The sequence below is a fragment of the Salarias fasciatus genome, chromosome 2 (assembly GCF_902148845.1).
Source record: "Salarias fasciatus chromosome 2, fSalaFa1.1, whole genome shotgun sequence".
Lineage (NCBI taxonomy): Eukaryota > Metazoa > Chordata > Actinopteri > Blenniiformes > Blenniidae > Salarias > Salarias fasciatus.
In genome coordinates this window covers 12631977-12656940 of record NC_043746.1, presented here as the reverse complement: position 1 = coordinate 12656940, position 24964 = coordinate 12631977, and the positions used below count along the sequence as shown (strand labels likewise).

Genomic DNA, 24964 nt, shown 5'->3' with positions numbered 1-24964 from the left:
AGTTTGGCTGAGCGAGTTGGTTTGCAGCTGCTCTTTTGTAAAAGCACTGTGTAAACATTTTTAAAGATGCCATATAAACACTTCTTTAATATTGGTATCATTCAGGTGAATTCCATACAGGTTGTGAGTGCCTCTCAGGAAAAACACACACTGGTACACCTCCAGGCAAAAATCCTTGCACACTGAGTGTGGTAAATTAAGTAATTAATTAAAAACAAATTGTTTAAAAGGCAAAAATGATTTCATAATCCTGCTCAATTTTGCCCACCATGAGGCTGGGATAATCACAATCAGTCACACCCACACAGGAAACAGAGCCACCAATTAAAAACAGGGATGCATGCTTTAATTTAGAGGATGCATTAAATCCCACACAACCACAGAGACAACATGCAACACTTCTCACAGGAAAGCCCATATCTGCTTGATTATGTTTAGTTTTGTTAACTGATACTGATTTTTTTCTGTTGGATTTCCCCTCTAGGCAGTGGCTTCGATGAGGTAGAATATGGGAAGAGATATGGGTTTGACATGACAGAAAGAGCTCACACTTTGGAGTTCACTCCGAAAGACAGCTGGACTCCATCAGTGCTGTGGAGACGCGGGGACACTCAGGTCGCAGACGGACAGAGGTGGAGGGTGTCTGGAACCTACTTTGAGATCCCCAGAGTCACTCACAGAGACAGCGGCACCTACAGAGTGCAGGTTGACAGAGGGAGGAAGGGAGTCCAGGAGACCCTCGATGTATACCGTAAGGATCTTAATGAGTGTTTTTACAGAAGCGAAGTGCAATCAGCACTGTGTCCTGGGAATATTAGACTGTCAAAAGCAAGCAACAAACCGGCTCAGTGATGTAGAACTGACTACTTAAACCGACACTAAGGAACTTTTCAACCTTAATAAAACATTTTAATGTCTTTTTTGATGATACATCGACTTACAACTAGTTGAATGACCCCTCTGTCACGGGCTGAGGGCGTCAGTATTGCTTTCACTTGGATTAAGCAGCTGTGAGGAGGGTGGTAGGAACCCTGCACACTAAAAAACTCCAAATGTGCGGATTGCTTTACGGCATGCATCACATCATGATATAACATTGTTTAGCCACCATTAGATTCATTACCTCGTCGCTATCCGTCCTTCACACAGCCACTGGAAACAAATGAAGGCGAGTTCAGTCCGACAGCATGCCACCGGGAGCAGCATTTTACGACGTCACGCGCTAGTCCTCATGGGAACTGTAGTATTCCTTCATGCAAAACACTACCGCTTTTGTCCACTGGCGCCGCCAAAATCAAAGAAAACTGAAAGTTCCTTAGTGTTGCTTTAAACTAATAAAGATTTGACAGATTTGATCGTTTGAAGTAAAAGCTGATGCACACCTTTTAGCAAACTGAGCTGATCATCCATTTTAACACTGTCTTTCCCAGATCATGCAATCAAATTGAATCTGAAGTCGGGCCAGCGCATCTACTTCAGTGGTAATGTGGCGAAACATTCCTGCAACATCGTCTTCTTTCCAAAAGTGGGATATGAGATACAGCTGGTGCATGAGGGCGTTCTGCAAGACGACATCGACAATATACCTTGCAGTGGGTTTTATTTTGAAAGACCCTGTCAGCTGTCAAATGAGAACCCTGACTCCTCATGCAGTGGACATTATGAAGTCAGGGATGAACACGGTGACATCGCCTTGGACGTGTACGTGGAGATGCAGTGTAAGTGCATTTAATCATTGTACTGAACCATTCCCATCAGAACAACAACAACAAAAAAAAACATTTTACACTTGCTCTGTGCTTTCAGTTTGTACATTGTAGTTATCACGAAATGCTACGGTCTGACACTTTATTGAGTGTTTTTTTTCATCTCTGTTTTAGCTCAATATCCAATATACTTTGCCATCGGAGGTTTCATTTTGGTCGTTATACTTGTGAGCTGCTGTGCAACGCGACTCTGCTGTGGACGGTCCTCATCGAGGACCAAACCTCCAGCTGTTTCTGAGGCTGTTGTAAGATATAACGAGGTGAAAGTGTTTCTCCCCAGAGGCTGTTTCATTGCCAGTGTTTAATTTCAGTGTGTATTGAAGGGCTGAGCTGTTTATTTCGTCCGTTTTCATTCAAAATGCAGTTTGAGCAGGAGCCTGTCGGACCGAGACAAAACCAGCTCAGCCAGGCTCCGAGGACGCGGCTCGCCGCTGAGCCCTCTTGTATCACGACTGGACCGCTGGTGAGAGCACAGCTATATTCATTCCATATCACTTCCTTTTACTGTTTAATCATCTCCAGCTGGATTGTGATAATTTTTTTTTCCAAAGATACAATAGTTGAAGATGATGGGACAAGTTTAATCATGAACTTGATCATGAAGCTGACTTATCCACAACAAAAGCAATTAGTGTTTCATTTAAAATAGAGTTTAGAATGCACATGTACATTTACCACTACTAAAGTATCAGGATGCCTTAAAAAGGCATTTTGTATCAAATAAATCAAAAAGTTCTTTCATTTTTTGAGATAATTACATTTCAGAAGCTCTACTTTTTCAGTTTTACTGAAAGGAATACTCCAAAGATTTTGGACTCTCGCCCTTTCCTTATCATTGACAAAGTTAGACAAGCTCATAAATACCATTTTTGTGTCTGTGCGTCCAGCGGCTGCATCCCAGCTGTCAGCATCGTAGTTAGCTTAGCTCAATTGCTGGAAGTCAATCGGAATCAGAGCCGGACTGACGAAAGTGGACAAAATACTCCTTCCAGTGGTTCAGGGGATGGCGTATTAGCACGTGAAGTAAATCTGAATGGTTATAAAACATTTAAAAAGACATGTTTTCTTTTCAATCCGTTAAAATAACGTTTTGATACACACAGACCTGCGCACGCGCAGTGCTCTGCGGAAGGATATACCGGACCACAGCAGCAGAAGCCATGAACTTACTCAAGATACTTACTTAGTCAAGATTTCAACATTGTCAACTCTCCCAATTTGTCTTGTTTCAGGATGTCTGAAAAAGGCATTTTGTGTCAAATAAATCAAAAAGTTTTTTTCATTTTTGAAATGACATTTCAGAAGTTCCACTTTTTCAGTTTTACATAAGAAGTTCACTTTTAATCTTTGTGACTTTTACAGATTTTCCTTTTACACAAGCATCTGTACTTCTACTTAAGTCAAGATTTCAACACTGTCAACTCTCCCGATTTGTCTTGTTTTGCTCTGCAGATACACGATGCTCCGAGAGTGAATTTGCCACCGGCTTATTCTTCGGTATGATCTGCTCTTCCTACACACTTTGGTGCAACCAGTAAACTAATAGTGACCAATAATGGAATGCATGCTAATGAAATAATTTAGGCCACTTTAAATGGAATGAAGCCAATAATGTTATAACATAGAAAAAACCATAAATGTGTGGGAGTTGCATGATATTTTTCTTTAGTGAATGACAACAACAATAATAACAACTCCTCAAAAACTGCAACAAAATATTTTGTTTTTCAAGAAATCCAGACTTATTACTGTATTATTAGAATATTGGCTGTAGTTATTCTATTCTTAAATAATCTAATCTAATAACAGCTAGAAAATAGGTGACATTTTGACAATAATTTCATGAGCTATTGGCAAATTATTTCATTACTGATTTTCTGACAAAAATTATTTAATTATTGGGATTATATTATCGACTGCTACACATGGACAGACATCTTCTTAAAAAGTGTCTTTAGAATAGAAATATCACATTTTTAATAAAAGTTGTGGAATATAAGGTTTTGAAATCAGCCTCAGACTGATAATTCAAGAGGTTTAGTTTGTGCGTTATGTTCAAATCTGCAGAGTAATAGCAAGTATTTACTTTTGCATGACAATTCTGAATGTTGCCATCAAAAAACTGCAGCAATTTAGATTTGTGCTCTGATACACACTGTATGGATCTAAATATTGTTTTTCTTTCAGATGTATCCTCATGTGCATCAGCCAGACGGAGCAGCTGAGCCGCTCTGCTCCGAACCCGAGCCTCGGTTTGAACCGAAAGGATTGAACTTTAACTTCACAGCCCCCCTCGGTTCCGATTCAACGCAGTCCGACGTTTATACCTCAGACAAACTCAACTTCCTTTGAAAGACGGGACTCCCACATTTTGAATTGTGTTCATTGGTGTGATTCTTTTTTTTCTTTGTTTCAAGTCTTTTGTTGAATATGGTTTGTCACCACTGGCCTCCTGGAGTCACTGTTTGAATCCTGGCAGGCGATTCAAGCCATAATGTAATCTGGCACATCAACATGGACAGAATGGTCTCTTTTGTTAAAAACAGCATTTTTAACAAAAAAATGTATCAACAAATATGTCTATATAAATGAGGAAATCATCAGCTTGAGTCCTCATAATTCACATCTAAAGTTTATCTTTTTTTTGACAATCAGTCTACAACCATGAAACAAGTGAAGATAATAATTTATATCTGCATTTTGACACTTGTTTTTTTGATGGACTTTTTACCCCTCCGAAGCCACAAGCCGCAAAACGTGCCTGAAAGATCACAAGTTGGGCAGCAGACCGCTCCGTGTTCTGCCTGAGTGGCGGCATAGCCTTCCGTTCTTAGTGTTAATTAACTGCGGCCGGCGCTTCCAGCCTGCCGTCCTGTCCTTTCCCCACACCCGTTGCTTGGCGTGTGGCACCGCTCCCGCGGGAGCAGCAGGGCAATCGTTTTCCCCCCACACCCACTTTGTTTGTCGTGCAGGTGGGCGTACGCCCCTTCCCTCGGCTTACCGCACCACCATCCCGGGCACTTGATACTCTTACTGGTGGTGCCACTGCAGAGCAGTGGGGAGCAGGTGGACGCCCTCTTCCCTCAACCTCCAAAGACAGGATGTGGCATAAGGTGAGAGAGCCGGGTGTTTGGCGATGTACGACTTTCATCGCGGTGTTACCTGTGGAGCCCCCTACACGCGAATCACGGCCACGGGCACTGTCCCAGTTGCCTTGGTCCCGGTCACCTCAGGGAGTCGGACAACCCGTGCATGGACTGTGGCTACATGCCTATGCGCAGCGGCCTGCTGGGCTGGAGCAGGTCCCTGCTGCTGCTGGGGGTTGCCAGGGGGCCTCCCGTTTGGGGCAGTTGCCTGCCACTCAGCGCCCCCCCAGAGGGTCAGGAGGTTGGACTGTGGCTGCAATGCATGGTCGGGCTGGGGCCGGCCTGGAGCTTATGCCCGATGTGGGGCCGACTATGGTGTCCCTCAGCTCTCGCACTACCATTGTTCTGGCCTGCTGCACGCACCCGCCCTGGCTGTCGGGTAGCGCTATGGCAGACGGGGGAAGGAGCCATCAAGCTTCCCTTCTTGGACGGCCTGGTGTTCTGCGTTGCTGTGCGGACGGTGTACACCCCCTTCCTGCAGCTTACCGCATCACTATTGTCTGGCTGATTTTGCTGGTGTGTGGTGCACACCCCCCCGCTTCTGTCGTGATGCCACTATAGAGGCTGTTGGAGGAGGGAGCTGCTGGGCTGTCCTTCTCCTGGGCATGGCCTTAGCTGTGATTAAGAGAGCTTGGAAAGAGTTATCTAGGCTTGGAGTCCAGACGGCCGAGGGGGGCCATTGGTGCTGACGGGTTCGGCCCTGAGCCGACCTGGTTTTCTCTCGGATTTGATCCAAGATAGACGCACCACAGAGCTTGAGAGGTATTATGGTATAGCCTCTACACCAGGACTGGTCTGGTGCCTGTGACAGTTGGGTTGAGAATTTCCCCAACGGGCTAACCTGTACTGTTACAGCTGTGGATGGCGTGCAGAAGTTTCTACTGGTGAGACTTGTTGAAAACTGCATGAGTGTGATACTGCAGGTCAACTCACACACTGTAACTCTGACTCTCTCTTTCACAATAAAAAAGTAAATAAAGAAACAGGCCACGATGCTGGGGAGGTTGTTTAGGTTTGTAGAGGACACGTGTTTCTGTTTTGTGTGCTGTTAGTGTTTGTGCTAATCTGTCTGGTAAGCTACAAAGTATTAAACATGAGAAAAAGAAGTGAAACAGCTGGGCTTAGCACGGCATTGCCTGGTGCACTGTCCGATCCTGTTGAAAGTTTTCAGGAACTATTTGATGAATTCACACCAGCCGGGGTGGTCGGCAGGACGGAAGGTTGGAGATTTGTTTTCCCTTTTACTTCTGTTGTGTTTGACAAGACGAAGGCTCTTTCAGTGAAAAAAAGCTGAAAGGTCTTGTGTGAAAGACAGAGAGACCCGCAAGAATGGATAACCAGCAAGTTGAAATCTGCTGTGAATGTGGCGGTGAGAAAGATGAGTGAAATGCATATTCCAATGCTTGCTGCGGTTTTATAGACAAGAGCTGCGGAGCTGGCTAAGAGTCACAATTTACTGCCCGAGTGATAATTTTTGGCTGGTTACTCAGTCAACCAAGTAATTTAAGAACACCGAGAGAATTAAAGTAATGCATGGTGGTTTTGCATTTGCTGGTTAAAATCTGATTGTGACTCCTCACCTGTGCCACAAAACCGGCTGCAGAAGGGAAGCAGAAAGATAGAAATGCTGAGGTGAGAGAGGAGGATCTGTTTTCGGTCGCAGTGGCAGCTGTGGAGAATTGACACAGAGAGAGCGAGAGAGAAGTGGAGTGGATCATATGGAGAATAATGAAGAAATGAAGAGTTTGATATACAGCAGTACAGCATTCTTCATACACAGTAATTCCGTGATTAACAAGCTAATAAAGCAATTATATTAAGATTAAGAGCCCCAATTATAAGCAAGTACGATTTTAAAATACATTAAAACAAAGATTAAGAAAATGAGGTCATTAAAAGAAGAATATATACAGCAATATTTTTAATTCAGGTAGAGGTCATGAACTAAGAAAAATCTATATTTTAATTTAAAGTTTGAGCAAATGAAGAAGTGAGGGTGTCAGCAGTTCTTGTCTGTTCAAGAATGAAGAGCGCAGGAACTGGAAGCTGCTGAACCTTGTGTCTCCTGGCCCTGGGAATATTTAGTAAATCTCTTCCAGAGGACCGCAGGGGTGCAGAAACATGCGCATGGGCCCAGATTGTTATTTATTTGGACAAAAGTCAACTCCAAAAGAAAATCCCAAAACTTCTTAAAGTTTTACCACTCCAAGAAGAAAGCTCTACTGTTCATGCATTTTTGTTCTTATGATAAAGTAATGAAGTACGGTAATTAAATCGCCTGCATCTTTTTCCGGACTCTCAGGGAAGCTGTGTTTTCCTGACAGCACTTGAACGCAGCGCGAGCGGAAACGCCCGTTGTATTCCTTCAGTCTACTGCTGATCTCCACAGCGTCTTTAACTACCGATGTAACCACATTTTAATATTTAGCAGCTCCTCTATTGAATTCATACACCTCCCGGAGTGTTTGAAAGCTGGAATAAGTCGGAGGAACAACAACACGGGAACGCTGAAGACTGTTCGTCTTGTTTTTCTACTTTAAACAACAGAGGATGAAATTCCTGTTGCTGCTGCTGCTGCTGCTGCTGTTTGTTTGTCACGTTTCTCTCAGTGAGTAAATGTCTTATTGCTATGTTTCTTCTCTTAACATAACTTTGTTAAAAAGCACAGACTCGCCACAGCGTTCAAAAAGCTTCTGTACTGACTGAGTGCCACATCACACACTGTACATATCACTCCGCATGTCAAGCTGCATAGAACACAGGAACATAAAGTAGTGCCATTATACCACACATAACATTTTAATGATGTATCTAACCAAACTAATATCTTAGCATCAATACATAACAATTCCTTCCTTCCAGTTTTGATGCACTCTAAAATCATCAAACGAAAATTTACAGTGGCTGTGACTCTTAAATTCAATAACTTTTCTTCTTTTCAAGAACATGTCACATTTTACAATATCAACATTCATTTAACAAAATTATTCGTCTTTTTTTTTTTAACGTTCAAAACAGAACACAGCACTTCTTCTTTTGCTTTTATGCCACTGTTTACAAATCAAGTCTGTCCGGTGGTTTGCGAGCCCTCTCAGGAAATCTGCGTCCTGGAGGCTCGAGCAGGGTCGTCACTGGTTTGGCTATGGTCACTGTCTCTGATGTAGGCAGGGTTTCCACAGCAGTCACATCCGGTGTTGATAACCTGTCCTCAGAGTTTATTGGGACAGAAGTCACAGATTGAGGTGTAGTCTTTTCAGGTGAAGCATCCAAAAGTTGATCAACATGTCTCCGCCAGACAACATTGGGTTCCACACCCACAGTGTATGAAAGCGGTCCAGTTTGTGACAAAATCTCAGCTTGTTGCCACTTGTCGCCTTGGTTGCGATAGTCTCTTGCCAGCACTTTTTGTCCAACTTCGAATGATCTCAGTTTTCTTTGTTGTTGAGTGGGTGAACATTGCTTGTTTGAAACATATTCTCTGATGTCCGGTTTGAGTAGATCCAGGCGAGACCTTAGATTCCTTCCCATGAACAACATTGCAGGTGATTGTCCAGTAGTAGCATGTGTAGTGTTTCTGTATGCCAGCAGGAAGTTTGGGATCTTCTGTTGTAGAGGCACTTCCTCCTTCCCACTGGCTTTCCTTGACTGCTTGAAGGTTTGCACAAAATGTTCAGCAAGCCCATTAGTTGCAGGGTGATGAGCAGCAGATGTGATGTGTTTAATCCCGTTGCTTTTGAGGAAACTTTGAAACTCCTCACTGGTAAACTGCGTTCCATTGTCACTCACAAGTTGATGAGGACATCCAGTGCGTGCAAAAAGCATCTAAAGTTTGTTCACTGTCACAGCCGTAGTCGACTTCTTTACAGGAAAAACTTCAGGCCACTTTGAATGTGCGTCGACCACAACAAGGAACGTGTGATCCAGGAAAGGTCCAGCATAGTCAACATGAATGCGTTGCCATGGAGCGACAGGCCATTCCCATGTGTGTACTGGGGCAGTCTGAGGTTGACACTGAGTTTGGTGGCAACCTGTGCACGTTTTGACCAGAGTTTCAATTTGGTTGTCAAGGCCAGGCCACCACACATAACTTCTAGCGAGACATTTCATTTTCACGACACCCATGTGTCCGTCATGCAGAGAGTTTAAAACTTTGGGTTGCAGTTTGGGAGGCACAATAACACGAGACCCCCACATCACACATCCTTGACACACAGTAAGTTGGTCTTTTCTGGTAGAATAGTCCGAAAGTTCAGAATCCACATGTTTTGGCCAGCCATTCACAGTTAGATCATACACCTTTGAGAGCAGTGGTTCATTCCTTGTTTCTCTGCTTATGTGTGCACTTGTCACAGGAAGCGGTTCCATCTGAAACAGGTGAAGGGGTAAGGCTGGATCAGTAGTTTTACCTGACAGCGGCTGGGGAAGGCGTGACAGTCCATCTGCGTTTCTGTGTAGTTTTGTCCCTTTGTATTCAATGGTGTAGGTATGAGCTCCGAGAAAGAGAGCCCAACGCTGTAACCGTGCAGCAGCCATTGCAGGAACACCCTTCTGAGGATTGAAGATGGAAACCAACGGTTGATGATCTGTAATCAGAGTAAAATGTTTACTATACAGATACTGGTTAAACTTTTTCACTCCCCACACAAGGCTCAAAGCTTCTCTGTCTATCTGTGCATAATTACATTCTGCTGTTGACAAAGAGCGTGATGCAAAAGCGATGGGATGTTCAGAGCCATCAGTCATTTTGTGTGACAAAACGCCACCAATACCGTAAGGTGAAGCGTCGCAGGCGAGGCGCAGGGGCAACTTTGGGTCAAAGTGCGTCAGTACTTTGTCTGAGGTGATGAGTTTCTTCGCCTTTGTAAACGCCTGCTCACAGTCTTTGGTCCAATCCCACTTCGCATTTTGATGCAGCAGTGCATTGAGTGGGTGGAGCACAGTTGAAAGGTTTGGCAAAAACTTGTGGTAATAGTTCACAAGACCGAGGAAAGACCACAACTGACTTACATTTTCTGGCTGTGGAGATTTCACAATGGCCTCAATTTTGTCTTGAGTTTTGTGGAGGCCATGTTTGTCTATTTTGTGTCCACAGTACTCGATAGATTCTTTGAAAAACTCACACTTCTTCTTGTTTGCTTTCAGTCCATATTCCTCTAGTTTTGTCAGAACTCCATCCAAGTTTGCCAGGTGTGAGCTTTTATCTGGGCCTGTGACAATTATGTCATCTAAGTAACATTGAGTCCCTGGGATTCCCTGTAGCACTTGGTCCATTGCACGTTGCCAGATTGCAGGGGCACTTGTGATACCAAACACCAGCCGGTTGTATTGGTAGAGCCCTTTGTGGGTGTTTATGGTGAGATACTTGCGTGCACTTTCATCCATCTCCATTTGAAGATATGCCTGCGCCAGGTCAATCTTTGTGAAGTGTTCACCATTCGCGAGAGATGCAAAAATATCATCAATGCGTGGGAGTGGATATTGGTCTGTGTGCAGTACAGGGTTAACAGTTACTTTAAAGTCACCACAAATACGCACCTTGTCTGAAGACTTTTTAACAACAGCCACAATTGGTGTTGCCCATTCTGACCAGTCCACTTTGGACAGGATCCCCTGGTCCATGAGATGTTGTAGTTCTGCTTCAACTTTAGGGCGTAGAGCATAAGGAACAGGGCGTGCCTTGTGAAACCTTGGCTATGTATCTTCTTGTAGGTTGAGATGCGCTTTAATGTTCTTCATGGTTCCTATGCCCTCACTGAAAACTTTTGCATGCTTGTCCAATATTTGTGATAACTTCTTGTCAGTGGCCTGTTTAGAGTCGATACGCATCGTCTTTATTTCCTGCCAGTTAAGCCTGATCTGCTGTAACCATCGGCGACCAAACAGTGGCACACCTCCCTCTTTCAGTACGAACAGTTCAAGATTGCATGTTTGGCTTTTGTATTTCACTTTCACTTTGAGTTTTCCCATCGGAACAACTTTCTCACCAGTGTATGTTCTCAGCTTTACAGTTGTGCGTGACAGTTTTGTGTCAGGGAACTTTTCTTGGTAGTCTTTTAATGATATGACTTACAGTGCTGACCCAGTGTCCAGTTCCATCTTCAGTGGTACTCCATTCAGTTTAGGTGTCAGCCAAATCACATCAGCATCATTCTCTTCTGTAGCATATAACCCTAAGCAGGCCAATTCTTCCTCATTTGAGCTGTCAGAGTCTGTTTCTGCTACTTCGTGGAGCCTTTGCCCTCTTTTTGTCTTTTCTTTTTCCTTGGAGTTGCTGTATTTTGATTTACACATTTTCTGTATGTGTCCCCTTTTATTACAGTGCCTGCAGTCTTTATCCTTGAACCAACATTCACTCGGGTCATGTGACTGTTCACCGCATCTGAAGCAGGGCTTCTTTGTGTTTCGCTGCTTGGTATAGAGTTTGAACATAGAACGTGCAGCGTCTTTACCATGTAGTTCTGTTGCATCTTTTGCAGCTGTCTCCACCGACACAGCGATCTCAATTGCTCGTTGTAAGGTGAGCTTGTCCTCCGTCAGAAGTTGTTTTTGGATGCTCTCGTTGTGCAGTCCGCACACGAACCGGTCCCTCAATGCGTCAGAAAGTCCATCTCCAAATTGACAGTGCTCGGACAGTTTCCTCAGCTCAGCGATGTATTCCGACACGGACTCCGTTTTTGATTGATGTCTCTTGTGAAACCGGAAGCGCTCCGCGATCACTAATGGCGCTGGATTTAGGTGGCTTTTCAGTATTTGTGTTATCTCCTGAAAGGTTTTGTCTGCTGGTTTAGCTGGAGCAACGAGACTGCGGAGTAGATTGTAGGTTTTTGCCCCCATCACACTGAGAAGAACCGCGGCCGCTCTCTCGTCCGGTATCTCATTTGCGAGGCAATACTGTTCAACTCTCTCCACGTACGTTGTCCAGTCTTCCACCGAACTGTCAAAACTGTCCATATTTCCCAGTATTCCAGCCATATTTTGTTTCTGAATGTCCGTTCACTGTGGCTGCGTCCTCACCTCCTGCTAGCTTGACCACTGCAAAACTTCGGGGTGAGCAAACGAAACTTACGTCCACAAAAACAAGTCTCTCATTCACCCAGTGCATCTGTCGGGTTCCTCTTGAGTCTCGTCGCCAATTTTGTTATGTTTCTTCTCTCAACATAACTTTGTTAAAAAGCACAGACTCGCCATAGCGTTCAAAAAGCTTCTTTACTGACACACTGCACATATCACTCCGCATGTCAAGCATAGATAATACTGCATAGAACACAGGAACATAAAGTAGTGCCATTATACCACACATAACATTTTAATGATGTATCTAACCAAACTAATATCTTAGCATCAATACATAACACTTATCAATGTCTTCAAAATAACGCGCAGCTTGTGAAGCATGTTTGTGATACAACAGTTTGCTGCAGAAGTTTTTTTTGTGTTTGTATTGTCACTGTATGGAAAGTGATTATCTGTTCCCCCGCCATGAAATAAGCATTTCCACTTCCGCTCCTACAGAGTAAAAGAAACAATTGTTCCCCTAATGTTTGTTGGTGTAACCACCCGGATATTTATTTATTCAAATACTTAGTCAATTAGTGACTAAATTAAACCTATATCACAAGTCACACCAGACAATTTAAATATCTTGAACTCGAGATCCATTAAAATCTTGCAAGTATTGTTATTTTTGCTTGTCAATATGGAAATTAGGAAATTATCAATGTTGTTCCATTTTAGTGGGTTTTATGCCTCGTTAGTTACTTGTTAGTTTTGTCATTCTTATATACAAAACACATGGAGCTGCGCTCTCTCTGTCCTATTTCACTAAACTCCTGTTTACTGGCAGCAGACTGCCTTATCACTCCTTTTAAATCTTAAATTGAAGTAACAGATTAAAAGATGGCAAGGAAGAGAAACGACACTTTCAACAAACACACTTTTAGTACATTTAAAACATATATGTAGTTATCTCTACATAAATAGCATTATGAAGTGAAAAATGTTCCATGAATGTTGTGAATTTACCTGAGATATTTACGGCCTTTTGTCAAGGACGAGTTGGGCTGAGCGAGTTGGTTTGCAGCTGCTCTTTTGTAAAAGCACTATGTAAACATTTTTAAAGATGCTGTATAAACACTTCTTTAATATTGGTAGCATTCAGGTAAATTCCATAAGGTTGTGAGTGCCTCTCAGGAAAAACACACACTCAAACTCCTCCAGGCAAAAATCCATACACACACTTTAAGTGTGGTAATTTAAGTATTTTATTTAAAAAAAAAAAAAAAATTAAAAGGCACAAATGATTTCATAATCTTGCTCAATTTGGCCCACCATGAGGCTGGTATACTCACAATCAGTCACACCCACACAGGAAACTTAGAGCCACCAATTAAAAAAAGGATGCATGCCTCAATTTAGAAGATGCAGGAAATCCACACAACCACAGAGACAACATGCAACACTTCTCACGGGAAAGCCCTGATCTGCTTGATTATGTTTAGTTTTGTTAACTGATACTGATTTTTTTCTGTTGGATTTCCCCTTTAGGAAGCGGCTTCAGAGAGTTGGAATATGGGAAGAGATATGGGTTTGACATGACAGAAATAGCTCACACTTTGGAGTTCACTCCGAAAGACAGCCGGACTCCATCAGTGCTGTGGAGACGCGGAGCCACTCAGGTCGCAGACGGACAGAGGTGGAGGGTGTCTGGAACCTACTTCGAGATCCCCAGAGTCACTGAAAGAGACAGCGGCACCTACAGAGTGCTGGTTGACAGAGGGAATAATGGAATCGGGATCCTCGAAGTATACCGTGAGGATCTTAATGAGTGTTTTTACAGAAGGGTCATTCCATGTCAAATCAACCAATATCCAAAAAAGTTCCAACAGCACCACCTTTGATTTCCACCGTATTCAGTCTGTCTGTGCCATTGGGTCCCAAAGGAAGGTCGGAAACAGTTTTTCTATAATATGTGTATGCATTTTGCTTTTACACCCCATTATACGGGGGCAGGTTTAGGCCTACAATTGATGGTCGTCATTCTGGTAGGTATTTCACATTGCCATCATTCTTGAAATATAACAGCTGAAGGCATGAAATTCACAGTATCATCTCATTTTTCACTGCTGATTACAAAACAGACTTTTAGCCCTAGTCTGAGTGTGAAATTTTTTTGGGAGGGTTGTTGTCTTGAAAAAAACTGATCATCTTAATTTCGCCCATGTCTTTATAGCTCTCTGTTTGCCATTCCAATCAGTAAATTATGACTCATAGTATTTCATCATTGAGTATGGGTCTTGACTGACATTTAAGAACCACTGTTGAAGTACTCAGCTGTTTAGTTTGTCTGTAGGACCTACTTTAATTAGCAACCAATCTGGAATTTTGTAAAACTCAACCATATCACCATGTGTGATAAATAGCACCACTCTCAAACGTTTTGCAGTGAATCTTCATATTCCAGTAATAAAAATATCTAAACAATGAATTGGTGTTCTGTCTCCTTCACATAGAAAATCTATGTCAAAGAAAGGCCTGAAAGTGCCCTCGAGCAGCATTTTTGCCATATAAGATATTATTTTGAAGTATCAAATGTGTCATATTGCACCTCGGGAATATCAGCAGATGTTATTAAACCACACTTCTTACCTGTTGAGGCCAACACATCCAGTCTCGGGACACCACAACTATTTATACTGATGTACTTTAAGCTTGTTGTACAAGCTCCTTGTACCAAACCCTCCCCTTAAAGTACATGTGGTTGTATTTCATTACATTTCTGATCCGCCCCTAATTAAAGTAGATCCTGCAGCCACACTAAACAGTTGAGTACTTCAACAGTGGTTTCAGCATGTTAATAAAGACCCATACTAAAGAAAGAAATGCTGTTTTAATACTTTTTTAGATTAAAATGGGATACAGAGGCCTTTCAATCATGGACTTAATTATGACTTTCAGTTTTTTTTTCAGAAATTCCACCCTCCATAACATTTTTCACACAGACTAGGGCTAAAAACATGATTGTTCTGCAACTAGCAGTGAAAAATGAAATGTCCTTTGAATTGCATGCTTCCAGCTTGTATATTTCAAGAATTATGGACCTCTGAAGTAATGACGGCTATCAAATTTAGGCTGAAACCTAACCCCTTATAATTGGGTGTAAAAGCAAAACGTGTACACATATGACCAAAAACCTGTTTGCAACCTTCTTTTGGGACCTAATGGCACACTGAAACTGAATATAATGCAAATCAGAAATGGTGCTGCTGGAACCATTTGTTGAAATGAGATGGAATGACCCAGAAGCTAAATGCAATCAGCACTGTGTGGGAATGTTAAACTGCCATAAGCAAGCAACAAACCAATTCAGTGATTAAAAACTGACTACTTAAACAGATTTGATCATTTGAAGTAAAAGCTGATGCACACCTTTTAGCAAACTGAGCTGATAATCCATTTTAACACTGTCTTTCCCAGATCGTACAATCGAACTGAATCTGAAGTCGGGCCAGCTCATGTCCTTCAGTGGTGATGTGGCGAGAAATTCCTGCAACATCTTTTTCATTCCAAAAACGGAACGGGACATTCAGCTGGTGCGTGATGGCATTCTGCTATACAACATCGAAGACATAGGTTGCAGCGGGTTTTATTTTGAAAGACCCTGTCGGTTGTCAAATGACGAGCCTCAGTCGTCATGCAGTGGACATTATGAGGTCAGGGATGAAAATGGAGACATTGCCTTGGAAGTGTACATGGAGATGCAGTGTAAGTGCATTTAATCATTGTACTGAGCCATCTCCTTAAAAAAAGAATTAAAAATTACACTTGCTGTGTGCTTTTAGTTTGTACAGTGTAGTTGTCACAAAATGCTTCTGTCTGACACTTAATTGAGTGTTTGTTTTGTCTCTGCTTTAGCACAATATCCAATATACTTTGCCATCGGTGGTTTCATTTTGGTCGTTATACTTGTGAGCTGCTGTGCAACGCGACTCTGCTGTGGACGGTCCTCATCGAGGACCAAACCTCCAGCTGTTTCTGAGGCTGTTGTAAGACATAACGAGGTGAAAGTGTTTCTCCCCAGAGGCTGTTTCATTGCCAGTGTTTAATTTCAGTGTGTATTGAAGGGCTGAGCTGTTTGTTTCGTCCGTTTTCATTCAAAATGCAGTATGAACAGGAGCCCGTCGGACCGAGACAAAACCAGCTCAGCCAGGCTCCGAGGACGCGGCTCGCCGCTGAGCCTTCTCGTACCACGACTGGACCGCTGGTGAGTGCACAGATATGTTTATCCTATATCACTTATTTTTACTGTTTAGAACCTCTACTTTTTCAGTTTTACATAAGTAAAGAAGTTAAATTGTAATCTTAGTGATTATTTTTCGTAAGTACCCACCTACAGGCTTCGCTATTGGTACTCCTCTTGGCGCCAGCCAATCCACTGAGATAACAGAAAACTCGACGCACCAATCCCCGCCGCGTGATGGCGTAGCACCACGCTCCTCGCTGAGGGTATATCACCGAGCCAGCGGCGGTCGCAATCCCTTCTTCTTCCTCAGCCCTTGAGACACAAAGAAGCCATTTTTCCTTCGGATCAAGATTCTACATGGATTCACCGGCCCGTGACCAGTCGCCAATGGGCGTCAGGCCGCTCCTGTGGCGCTCCGCTCATTGAGCAGGATCATCATGGGCGCTGCTTCATCTGCCTCGGCTGGCAGCCAGTGGTCCTCCTGCCCGGCCTGCCTCGCTCTGCCACTTGAAGCAAGTCAGCGGCGAGTGGCCTTCATGGGCTCAACCTCTCCGGTTCCCACCTGCGAGGACGCTGCTGAAGACGCCTCTGTGCCCGCCAAGAATGACTGGGCAGAGGTCAGCGGCACCAGCAGCAGCAGCGCCTCGGTGTCGCGGAGGTCGACTCAGAATGACGACTCCGTCTCAACCTTCTCTCGAGCCAGCCGCCAGGACGCCCCCCGCGAGCCTGTGGAGCACCTTGCGGGGCTCTTCACGTCCGCCGCCAAGCGCACTTGCACTGCCGCCGCAGCCTCCGGAGCTGGCTCAGCGCAATTTTGCACTCAGGCTAGAAACTCAGTCGCGGACTCGGTCCCGGACTGCGGTGCTATGCCCCGCCGTGCCATCTTTCCAAGCTAATGTGCAGCGGGACTGGGGTACGCCACTCACCACCAAGGGGGCGGTGAAAGGGGGCTACCGCGAATATTGCTGTGTGGACGGCTAGCTGCGGGTCTCCGGAGTATCTGCTATTGAGGATTCCGTCAGACTGCCTTCTCCCAAGATCCTCCGCCTGGCTTGGCGGAAAGCCCATGCTGCCGTCACAGAGGGACAGTACATGGCGGGCTTCCTGGACAGAGGTTACGGTAGTGGCAATCAAACGTTTGCCCTAGCCAACAATATGACTTTTCTACTGGGCTCCATTGACAAGATATGCCACAAGAGATCCCAGTTATCTACTGATGACATCGAGGAGATTCAGAACACGGCCGAAATCCTGATGCGAATGTGCCGCACCATCGCAATCAATGGAGACCGCGTCATGGCCAATGCACAGCTTGCCATGAGGCACCTGTGGCTTGGTTTCTCCTGACTCTCCGAGCGGGACCAGCGAGGAGTCCTGGGGCTCCCCCTGTCCACCTCTTCTCCTTTTGGACCTGACTTACAGGTCATCATCGAGCCCCTGGAAGCGGCGGCACAAGGCTCCCAGCAGCTCGCCCCGCACCTGCAGCCCCGCCGTGAGTCGCACCCGCAGCTAAGACATTCTGCGGAGCAGCGGCGTCCAGCCCCCTGGAGTTCCCCGGCACCTAGCCAGACCCGGCCGTCTTCCCGCCGACCCTCCTCCCGGGGCACCGACCAGCCAAGATGGTCCCGCGCTCCCGAGCCACAGAGCGCCCCGTCCGCTCGTCCTGCATCTGCTGTCAACAATGTAAATAAAGGCCATCAGGCCCGTTACATCTCTCGAAGAGCAGCAATCCTACCCTCTCCCCGTGTTTGCATGACTGAAGCATGTCGAACTCGGCTGGGCTTTTTCCCTCCCTTCTCTGGCTGGGTGATGAAGCAGAGAGTGGCGAACGGACCGCACACGGAGCTGCCCGGACGCACCGCGTCGCCACCGGCTCATCCTCCACGCTCTCGCCGTGCTGTGGCCATGGATGCAGAGCACAGCAGCGAGCTTGGGCCGCTGGCTCTCCCGCCGTGCGCGTCACGCAAGCAGAGCAGCACCGATGTACTGCCAGCACCTCGCAAATGCTCCAAACTACAGCCGGCCCGGGTCCCCACCGTGGGGCGTCCCGGCCCCGGCGTCACTCATGACAATCCTAGCTGCGTTTCTCCGCCGGCTTCTGCCTGTGTTAGCACAGCGAAGCGTCAGAGCGGCGGAGCTTTCCCGGCCCCGGTTTCCACCTCGGAGCGCCCCGGCTCCGGCATCATTCAGAACGCTCCCAGCCATGTTTCCCCACCGGCTTCTGCCTATCTTAGTTCAGCAAAGCGGCGGAGCCACGGCGGCCTGGGTTTCCACTGATCAGTGCCCCGGCTCCGGCTTCAGCACCAGGGACAGCAGCCCGAGAAACACTGGGATCATGACGCCTCCGCCGGGTTTGCCCCCAACGAAGCGCTGGTCCGTGGCCCTGAAGCGGGTGCCCGCGCTCTTTCGTGGGACGCCCCCTCCGCTGCCCTTTCGCCGGGGGCCCCCCTGTCTCCTGAGGCCAGGAGGACGGGTCGGCCGTCCCCGCAGGCCGTGGTACAGCCACTCATGCTCCGCTTCCAGACGTGGTGTGTTATGTTGGGACCGCTTTCACCCTGGTTGTCCAGGACGCTGAGAAGCGGCTATGCCCTGCAGTTCGCCTGTCGTCCACCTCTCTTGAATGGAATCCTTCGTACGCGGCTCGCAAACCCTGCGGGGATGGCTGCTCTCGAAGCAGAAGTGTCCTCGCTCCTCCGCTGGGGTGCAGTAATGGTGCTGAGCATGGAGGAGGCACACTCGGGCTTTTATTCCCCCTACTTCTTGGTTCCCAAGAAGAGTGGAGGTATGGGACCCATTCTGGACCTGCGGGCCCTGAACGCTCACATAGCCACCAGAAGGTTTCGCATGCTGACACTCAAACACCACCTGGAGAACATTCACCCTGGGGACTGGATGACGTCGGTCGACCTGACGGACGCCTACTTCCACATCCCCATTCTGAGAAGGCACATTGCCTTCCTTCGCTTCGCCGTGCGGACCAGGTATTTTCAGTACACCCGGCTCCCCTTCGGCTATTCTCTCGCTCCCCGCACCTTCACCAAGTGTGTCAAAGCGGCGCTGGAGCCCCTCCGTCGTCGTGGTCTGAGGATCCTCACCTACATCGACGACTGGCTCATACTGGCACCCTCTTACCAGGAGGCAGTGGAGCACACGGCCCAAGTCCTGCAACACATTGAGCTCCTGTTGTTCATGGTGAACCGACACAAGAGTGCGCTCACCCCAGCTCAGCACACAGCTTACCTGGGTTTGGAGCTGGACACGCTCTCTATGACAGCCCGCCTCTCCGAGGAGAGACAAACCTCCCTTCTCTTGGCCCTGAGGTCTGTGATGACCACACCTCTGGTCAGGGTCCGTTTGATCAGGACCGTCCTGGGTTTGATGGCTGCGGCCCACCCGGTGGTACGGCTGGGCCTTCTACACGTGCGCAGGCTACAACGGTGGTACCTCCACTGCTTGGGGAAGTGGGACGGATGCAGAAAGGTCTCGATCCTGCCCCAGGCATGCCAGGATCTCCTCTTCTGGATGGATCTTGCTCTTCTCATGCAAGGAGTCCCCCTAGTCAGCGTGTCGCGTCATGTCAAGGTGTTCACGGATGCATCTCTCGCAGGATGGGGAGGCACCCTAGACCACCATGCGGTGGGCGGTGCCTGGGATTCCACTCCCATTCACATCGATGTGCTGGAAATGACGGCGGTGTAGCAGGTCCTTCTCCATTTCCATGCCAGGCTGAAGGACAGCCACATGCTCATCAGGATGGACAACACTACGGTGGTCGCGTACCTGAACAGGCAGGGGGGGACTCGGTCTCCCCCTCTTAATCGCAAAACAGCGGAGATCCTACTGTGGGCAGACCGGCACCTCGCCTCTCTCAGAGTGCGACACGTGCCCGGGGTTCTTAACATCGGTGCGGACAGAATGTCCCGGGGAGGCCCACTCTGCGATGAGTGGGGCCTGTCCCCGTGGGTCGCAGCCCGACTCTGGCACAGGTTCGGACCCCAAGTGGCAGACCTTTTCGCCAGTGCAGAGAATGCACAGTGCCCACTCTGGTTCTCGCTCAGATCGTCAGACGGACCCTCTCTCGGGGTAGACGCCTTCGCACACAGGGACCGGCCTCCGGGCCTCCTGTACGCGTTCCCTCCAGCCCACCTCTTGACCCCGTTGCTGCGCTGGGTGAGGATGCACAACCTCCACGTGATTGTGGTCGCTCTGGACACCCCGAGCGCCTGGTGGTTCCCGGACCTGGTTCAGTTGGCGGTTGGAGACCCGTGGCCGATCCCCGACGGGCCCAAACGCACTGCTGCAGGCAGGGGACGCCTTCCGATCCCGACCCTTCCTAGGCGGGAGGCTCCTGGCTTGGAGGCTGAAAGGGTGAGACTAGTGGAACTAGATCTCCCTCCGGCGGTGGTTTCCACCATCCAGAGTGCCAGGGCCCCCTCCACTGTCAAGGCCTACAGGTCTCGGTGGAAGCTTTTCATGACGTGGTGCTCAGAGAGGGGCTTGGACCTGGTCTCCTGCGCTATCGGAGTTTTGGAGTTCCTCCAGGCCCTGCTGAACAGTGGCCGTGCTGCATCCACTCTAGCGGTGTTTACATCGGCCATTACAGCGGGTCACAGCGGCTTCGGCCACTTCTCTGCATGCAGTCACCCGCTGGTGAAGCGGTTTCTGCGCGGGGCGTGTCGGCTACGGCCACCCCCAGGCATGTGGTCTCCCCGTGGGACCTCCATACTGTGTTGGAGGGTCTTAAGGGGACGACCCACGGCTGCGGTTGCTGTGCCCGGTCAGGGCCCTGCGTTACTATGTCCAGCGCACAGCTCGCTTTCGCACTACGGACCAGCTGTTTGTGAGGTTTGGAGCCAGGGGGCGTGGAGCCCCACCGACCTCTCAGCATCTTGCCCACTGGGTGGGGAGCGCTATTGCAGCTGCCTACGAAGCACAGAATCTCTCGCCGCCGGCAGTGATTCGTGTTCATTCCACACGGTGTGTGGCTGCCTCTGCAGCTCTGTGCAGAGGGGTCACGGTGAGTGACATCTGCCAGACTGCCTCCTGGGCCTCCGCGTCCACTTTTGTGCATTCATATCTGATGGATATGTGCACAGACACTGTGACCATGTCGGTTTTCAGCGAAAACACGAGTTCTGTCGCTTAACCGTGTTGGTCCCTGTGGCCCGGCTGCCACGTCCTGGGTGGGGTCGCGGCCCAGGGCTTTCCCCACCTGCCACTCTGGCTCTGCCGCGGCTTGCGGATGTTGTGACTGTGGTGGTGCTTAGCGGGACCAGGAGTTCTGCTGCCTACCTTGTTGGTCCCTTTGGCCCGGCTGCCGCTTCCCGTGTGTGGGTTGTGGGTTGCCGACCGGGGGTTTTTCCCCGCCTGCCACTGTGGCTTTGCCCTGGCCGGCGCGTGTGTGTGTTGCTGTGGCGATGCTTGTGCACGTCGCGGGAGGCGGGCGGCGCTTCGGCGAGTGGATACATGCCTCGTTCTGCGGCCGTTCTGGATGTACGGTTTGTTTACTTCCACCTTCTGCACCAATCCTGTCAGCAGGCCAGCTGGGAGTACACTCCGCCTTGGTGAGTACCGTAGCGAAGCCCGTAGGTGGGCTTAGCACTTATGAAATAGAATTAGTAGTTACTGGACGTAACTCCAGTTCTATGAGTTGGTGCGCGCCCACCTACCTGCTGGCCCAGCTGTCTGCTTCCCTTACTTGGCTGAATTCAGAAGAAGAGATTGCGACTGCCGCTGGCTCTGTGATATACCCTCAGCAAGGAGCGTGGTGCTGCGCCATCACGTGGCGGGGATTGGTGCGTCGAGTTTTCTCTTGTCTCAGTGGATTGGCTGGTGCCAAGAGGAGTACCAATAGCGAAGCCCATAGGTGGGCACGCACTTACTCATAGAACTGGAGTTACGTCCAGTAACTACTAATTCTTACAGATTTTCCTTTTACACAAGCATTTGTGCTTCTAAGTCAAGATTTCAACATTGTCAACTCTCCTGACGTGTCTTGTTTTGCTCTGCAGATACACGATGCTCCGAGAGTGAATTTGCCACCGGCTTATTCTTCGGTATGATCTGCTCTTCTTACACACTTTGGTGCAACCAGTAAACTAATAATGATCAATAATGGAATAGACGCTAACGCAGTAATTTAGGGTATTTTAAATGGAATGAAGCCAATAATGTTATGAAATAGAAAATTAAGTTTACAACCATGAATGTGTGGGAGTTGCATGATCTTTTCTTCAGTGAATGACAACAACAAAAACAACTACTCAAAAACTACAACAAAAAATTTTGTTTTTCCAACAATTCCAGACTTATTAATGTATTAATAGAATATTGGCTGTAGTTATTCCATTCTTAAAGAATGTTAATCTAATCTAAAATAGATGACATATTGACAATAATTTCATTAGTTATTACGCTATTGGCAAATTATTTCATGACTGATTTTATGACATAAAAATTCTTTCATTATTGGGATTATTTTATCGGCTGCTACACATGGACAGACATCATCTTAAAAAGTGGATTTTAGGAATATCACATTTTTTATTAAACTTGTAGAATAAAAGGTTTTGACATCAGCCTCAGACTGATAATTCAAGAGGTTTAGTTTGTGTGTTATGTTAGAATCTGCAGAGTAATAGCAAGTTTTTACTTCTGCATCAAAATTTTGCATGTTGCCATAAAAAACTGCAGCAATTTAGATTTGTGCTCTGATACACACTGTATGGACATAAATATCGTTTTTCTTTCAGATGTATCCTCATGTGCATCAGCCAAATGGAGCAGCTGAGCCGCTCTGCTCCGAACCCGAGCCTCGGTTTGAACTGAAAGGATTGAACTTTAACTTCACAGCCCCCCTCGGTTCAGATTCAACGCAGTCCGACGTTTATACCTCAAACAAACTCAACTTCCTTTGAAAGACATTACTCCCACATTTTGAATTGTGTTCATTGGTGTGATTCTTTTTTTTCAGTTTTTTGTTGAATATGGTTTGTCAAGCCGTAATGTAATCTGGCACATCAACATGGACAGAATGGTCTCTTTTGTTAAAAACAGCTTTTTTAACTATCAAATGTATCAACAAATCTTTCAGTTAAACCAGCTGTGAGGAAAAATCTCTTCTCCCTTTGCTATACTTCAATAAGCCGTCAGTTTGTTTTGTGATCTTGATAAAAAAAACTCCAACTCATTTACACACATGAGCAGAAATCATGAAGAGTTGCTCTATTTTCAGTGTATAAATGAGGAAATCATCAGCTTGAGTCCTCATAATTCACATCTACAGTTTCTTTTTTTTTTTTTGACAATCAGTCTACAGCCATGAAACAAGTAAAGATAATAATTTACATCTGCATTTTGACACTCTTTTTTTTGTTGGACTTTTTAAACCTCCAAAACCACAAGCCGCGAAACGTGCCTGAAAGATCACAAGTTTGAAGCCAGAGATCAGAATTATGTTACCATTAAAAGCTTAAAATTTTTTATGGGAGTGTATACAGTCAAAATCAAAATAAGTTCAAAGTACTGACAGAGTTTTAACAGTTTAACTGGTCTGGTAGTTTGTTGTTGTACTGACAGGATGTTGAATCTATTTTTCTTTTTTTTTGCTTTTGCAGTTCTGCAAGTGGTGCATTGTTTATTGATGACCAGTTTGTCTGGTTATATTTTCAGGAAAGAGAATTGCAGCTCTTCACAGCCATATGTTTATTTAAAAAGTGACATAAATCCTAATCTTGTTTGCATTTTTGCTGCAAAAATAGCTTGTTGCCCTTCCATGTAGCTGCATAGAGGTGTGACATACCTGATGATCGATTAACATAGCTGAACGTATTTTCTGAAACTGCACACATTAGAGAATTATCTTTTACATGCTTGTTTTTGCATTTGGTTTAGATACAGTTATTTCTTTCTTTTGATTCGAGATATTGGCCTAATTTCAGTGACTCTCTGGGCCACACAGGTGGAGTGGTTACCTTCAAAACTCACAGTGAGAAATTATCCCACTTCATTCTGGGCTTGAGGGGCTTTTTGCATTTTTTTTAGATATTTTTACATATTTTTGAGCAGTTTCATCTCACACTCCAAAAATATCCATATGAGGTGATTTGGTGCATTGTGTGTGATTGTGGTATGATGGACTGGAGGCCTCTCTCAGTTGTACTCTGTTTTTTTTCCCGGGGTTTGGGTTGAGCTCATGTTCCCCTCTCTCTCTCTCTCTCTCTCTGACTCTCCGGGCCATAACATCCCCACACAGATGAACTGGATGACGCCTTATAGAGAATGGATGAAAAATTCCATCATTCAATGTAAAAACAATTACGGTATTCACCAAAGCACTGCAAATACTTGTATGTATGGTAAATATGTTTTCTTTTTCTTATGTTTCTTCTGTTCTTCTGGACTGCAATGCAAAAGGACTTTTTGCTTTTTCTTCTATTTCCTGCAGAGAGCAGCATTAAATACCTCCATACCTTCAATGAAATCATGTTAACGTTTTCCCAAAAGTGCATTATGGAAACTTGTAACTATTTTGATACACAAACACAAGTACAAAATTGAATTGAGTACACACACTTAAGCATTTTAGCATGACATAACATCATGAATATATTACTGTTTGTTGTGTTTTTTTTTAATGAACATGTGAGTGCATGGCCTTTATTTACTTGTATTGAAGTTGTTGGGTTTTTTCCCTGCACTAACTGGCGTCTCTTTGAAAGGATCCGGTGAGACGTTTCCTCATGGATCTTGTGCATGATTGTCAGTGTTGTTCACACAGGTTTGTACAGCGGATTAAAACTGGCATTACCCTA

The 24964-nt window shown here is 46.2% G+C and overlaps 1 protein-coding gene across 3 annotated transcripts; it reads left to right on the top strand.

Moving 5' to 3' along the window:
* The first annotated feature begins 1307 nt into the window (after nucleotides 1-1307).
* Nucleotides 1308-24964, top strand: LOC115400043 (uncharacterized). 3 transcript variants are annotated; one of them, XR_003932764.1, is made up of 8 exons: nucleotides 6397-7520; nucleotides 13457-13720; nucleotides 15386-15673; nucleotides 15824-15969; nucleotides 16074-16172; nucleotides 22163-22207; nucleotides 22904-23121; nucleotides 23152-24964. XR_003932764.1 is itself a non-coding variant. In XM_030107706.1 (7 exons), exons 2-7 carry the CDS (start codon nucleotides 13504-13506, stop codon nucleotides 23066-23068), a joined length of 960 nt encoding a protein of 319 aa, XP_029963566.1. In that variant the 5' UTR covers nucleotides 1308-1326; nucleotides 13416-13503; the 3' UTR covers nucleotides 23069-24964. The 3 variants fall into 3 exon arrangements, 2 of the variants coding, with proteins under 2 accessions (XP_029963566.1, XP_029963558.1); XM_030107706.1 differs by lacking the exon at nucleotides 6397-7520 and adding an exon at nucleotides 1308-1326 and having other exon boundaries at nucleotides 13416-13720; nucleotides 22904-24964; XM_030107698.1 differs by having other exon boundaries at nucleotides 6396-7520; nucleotides 22904-24964.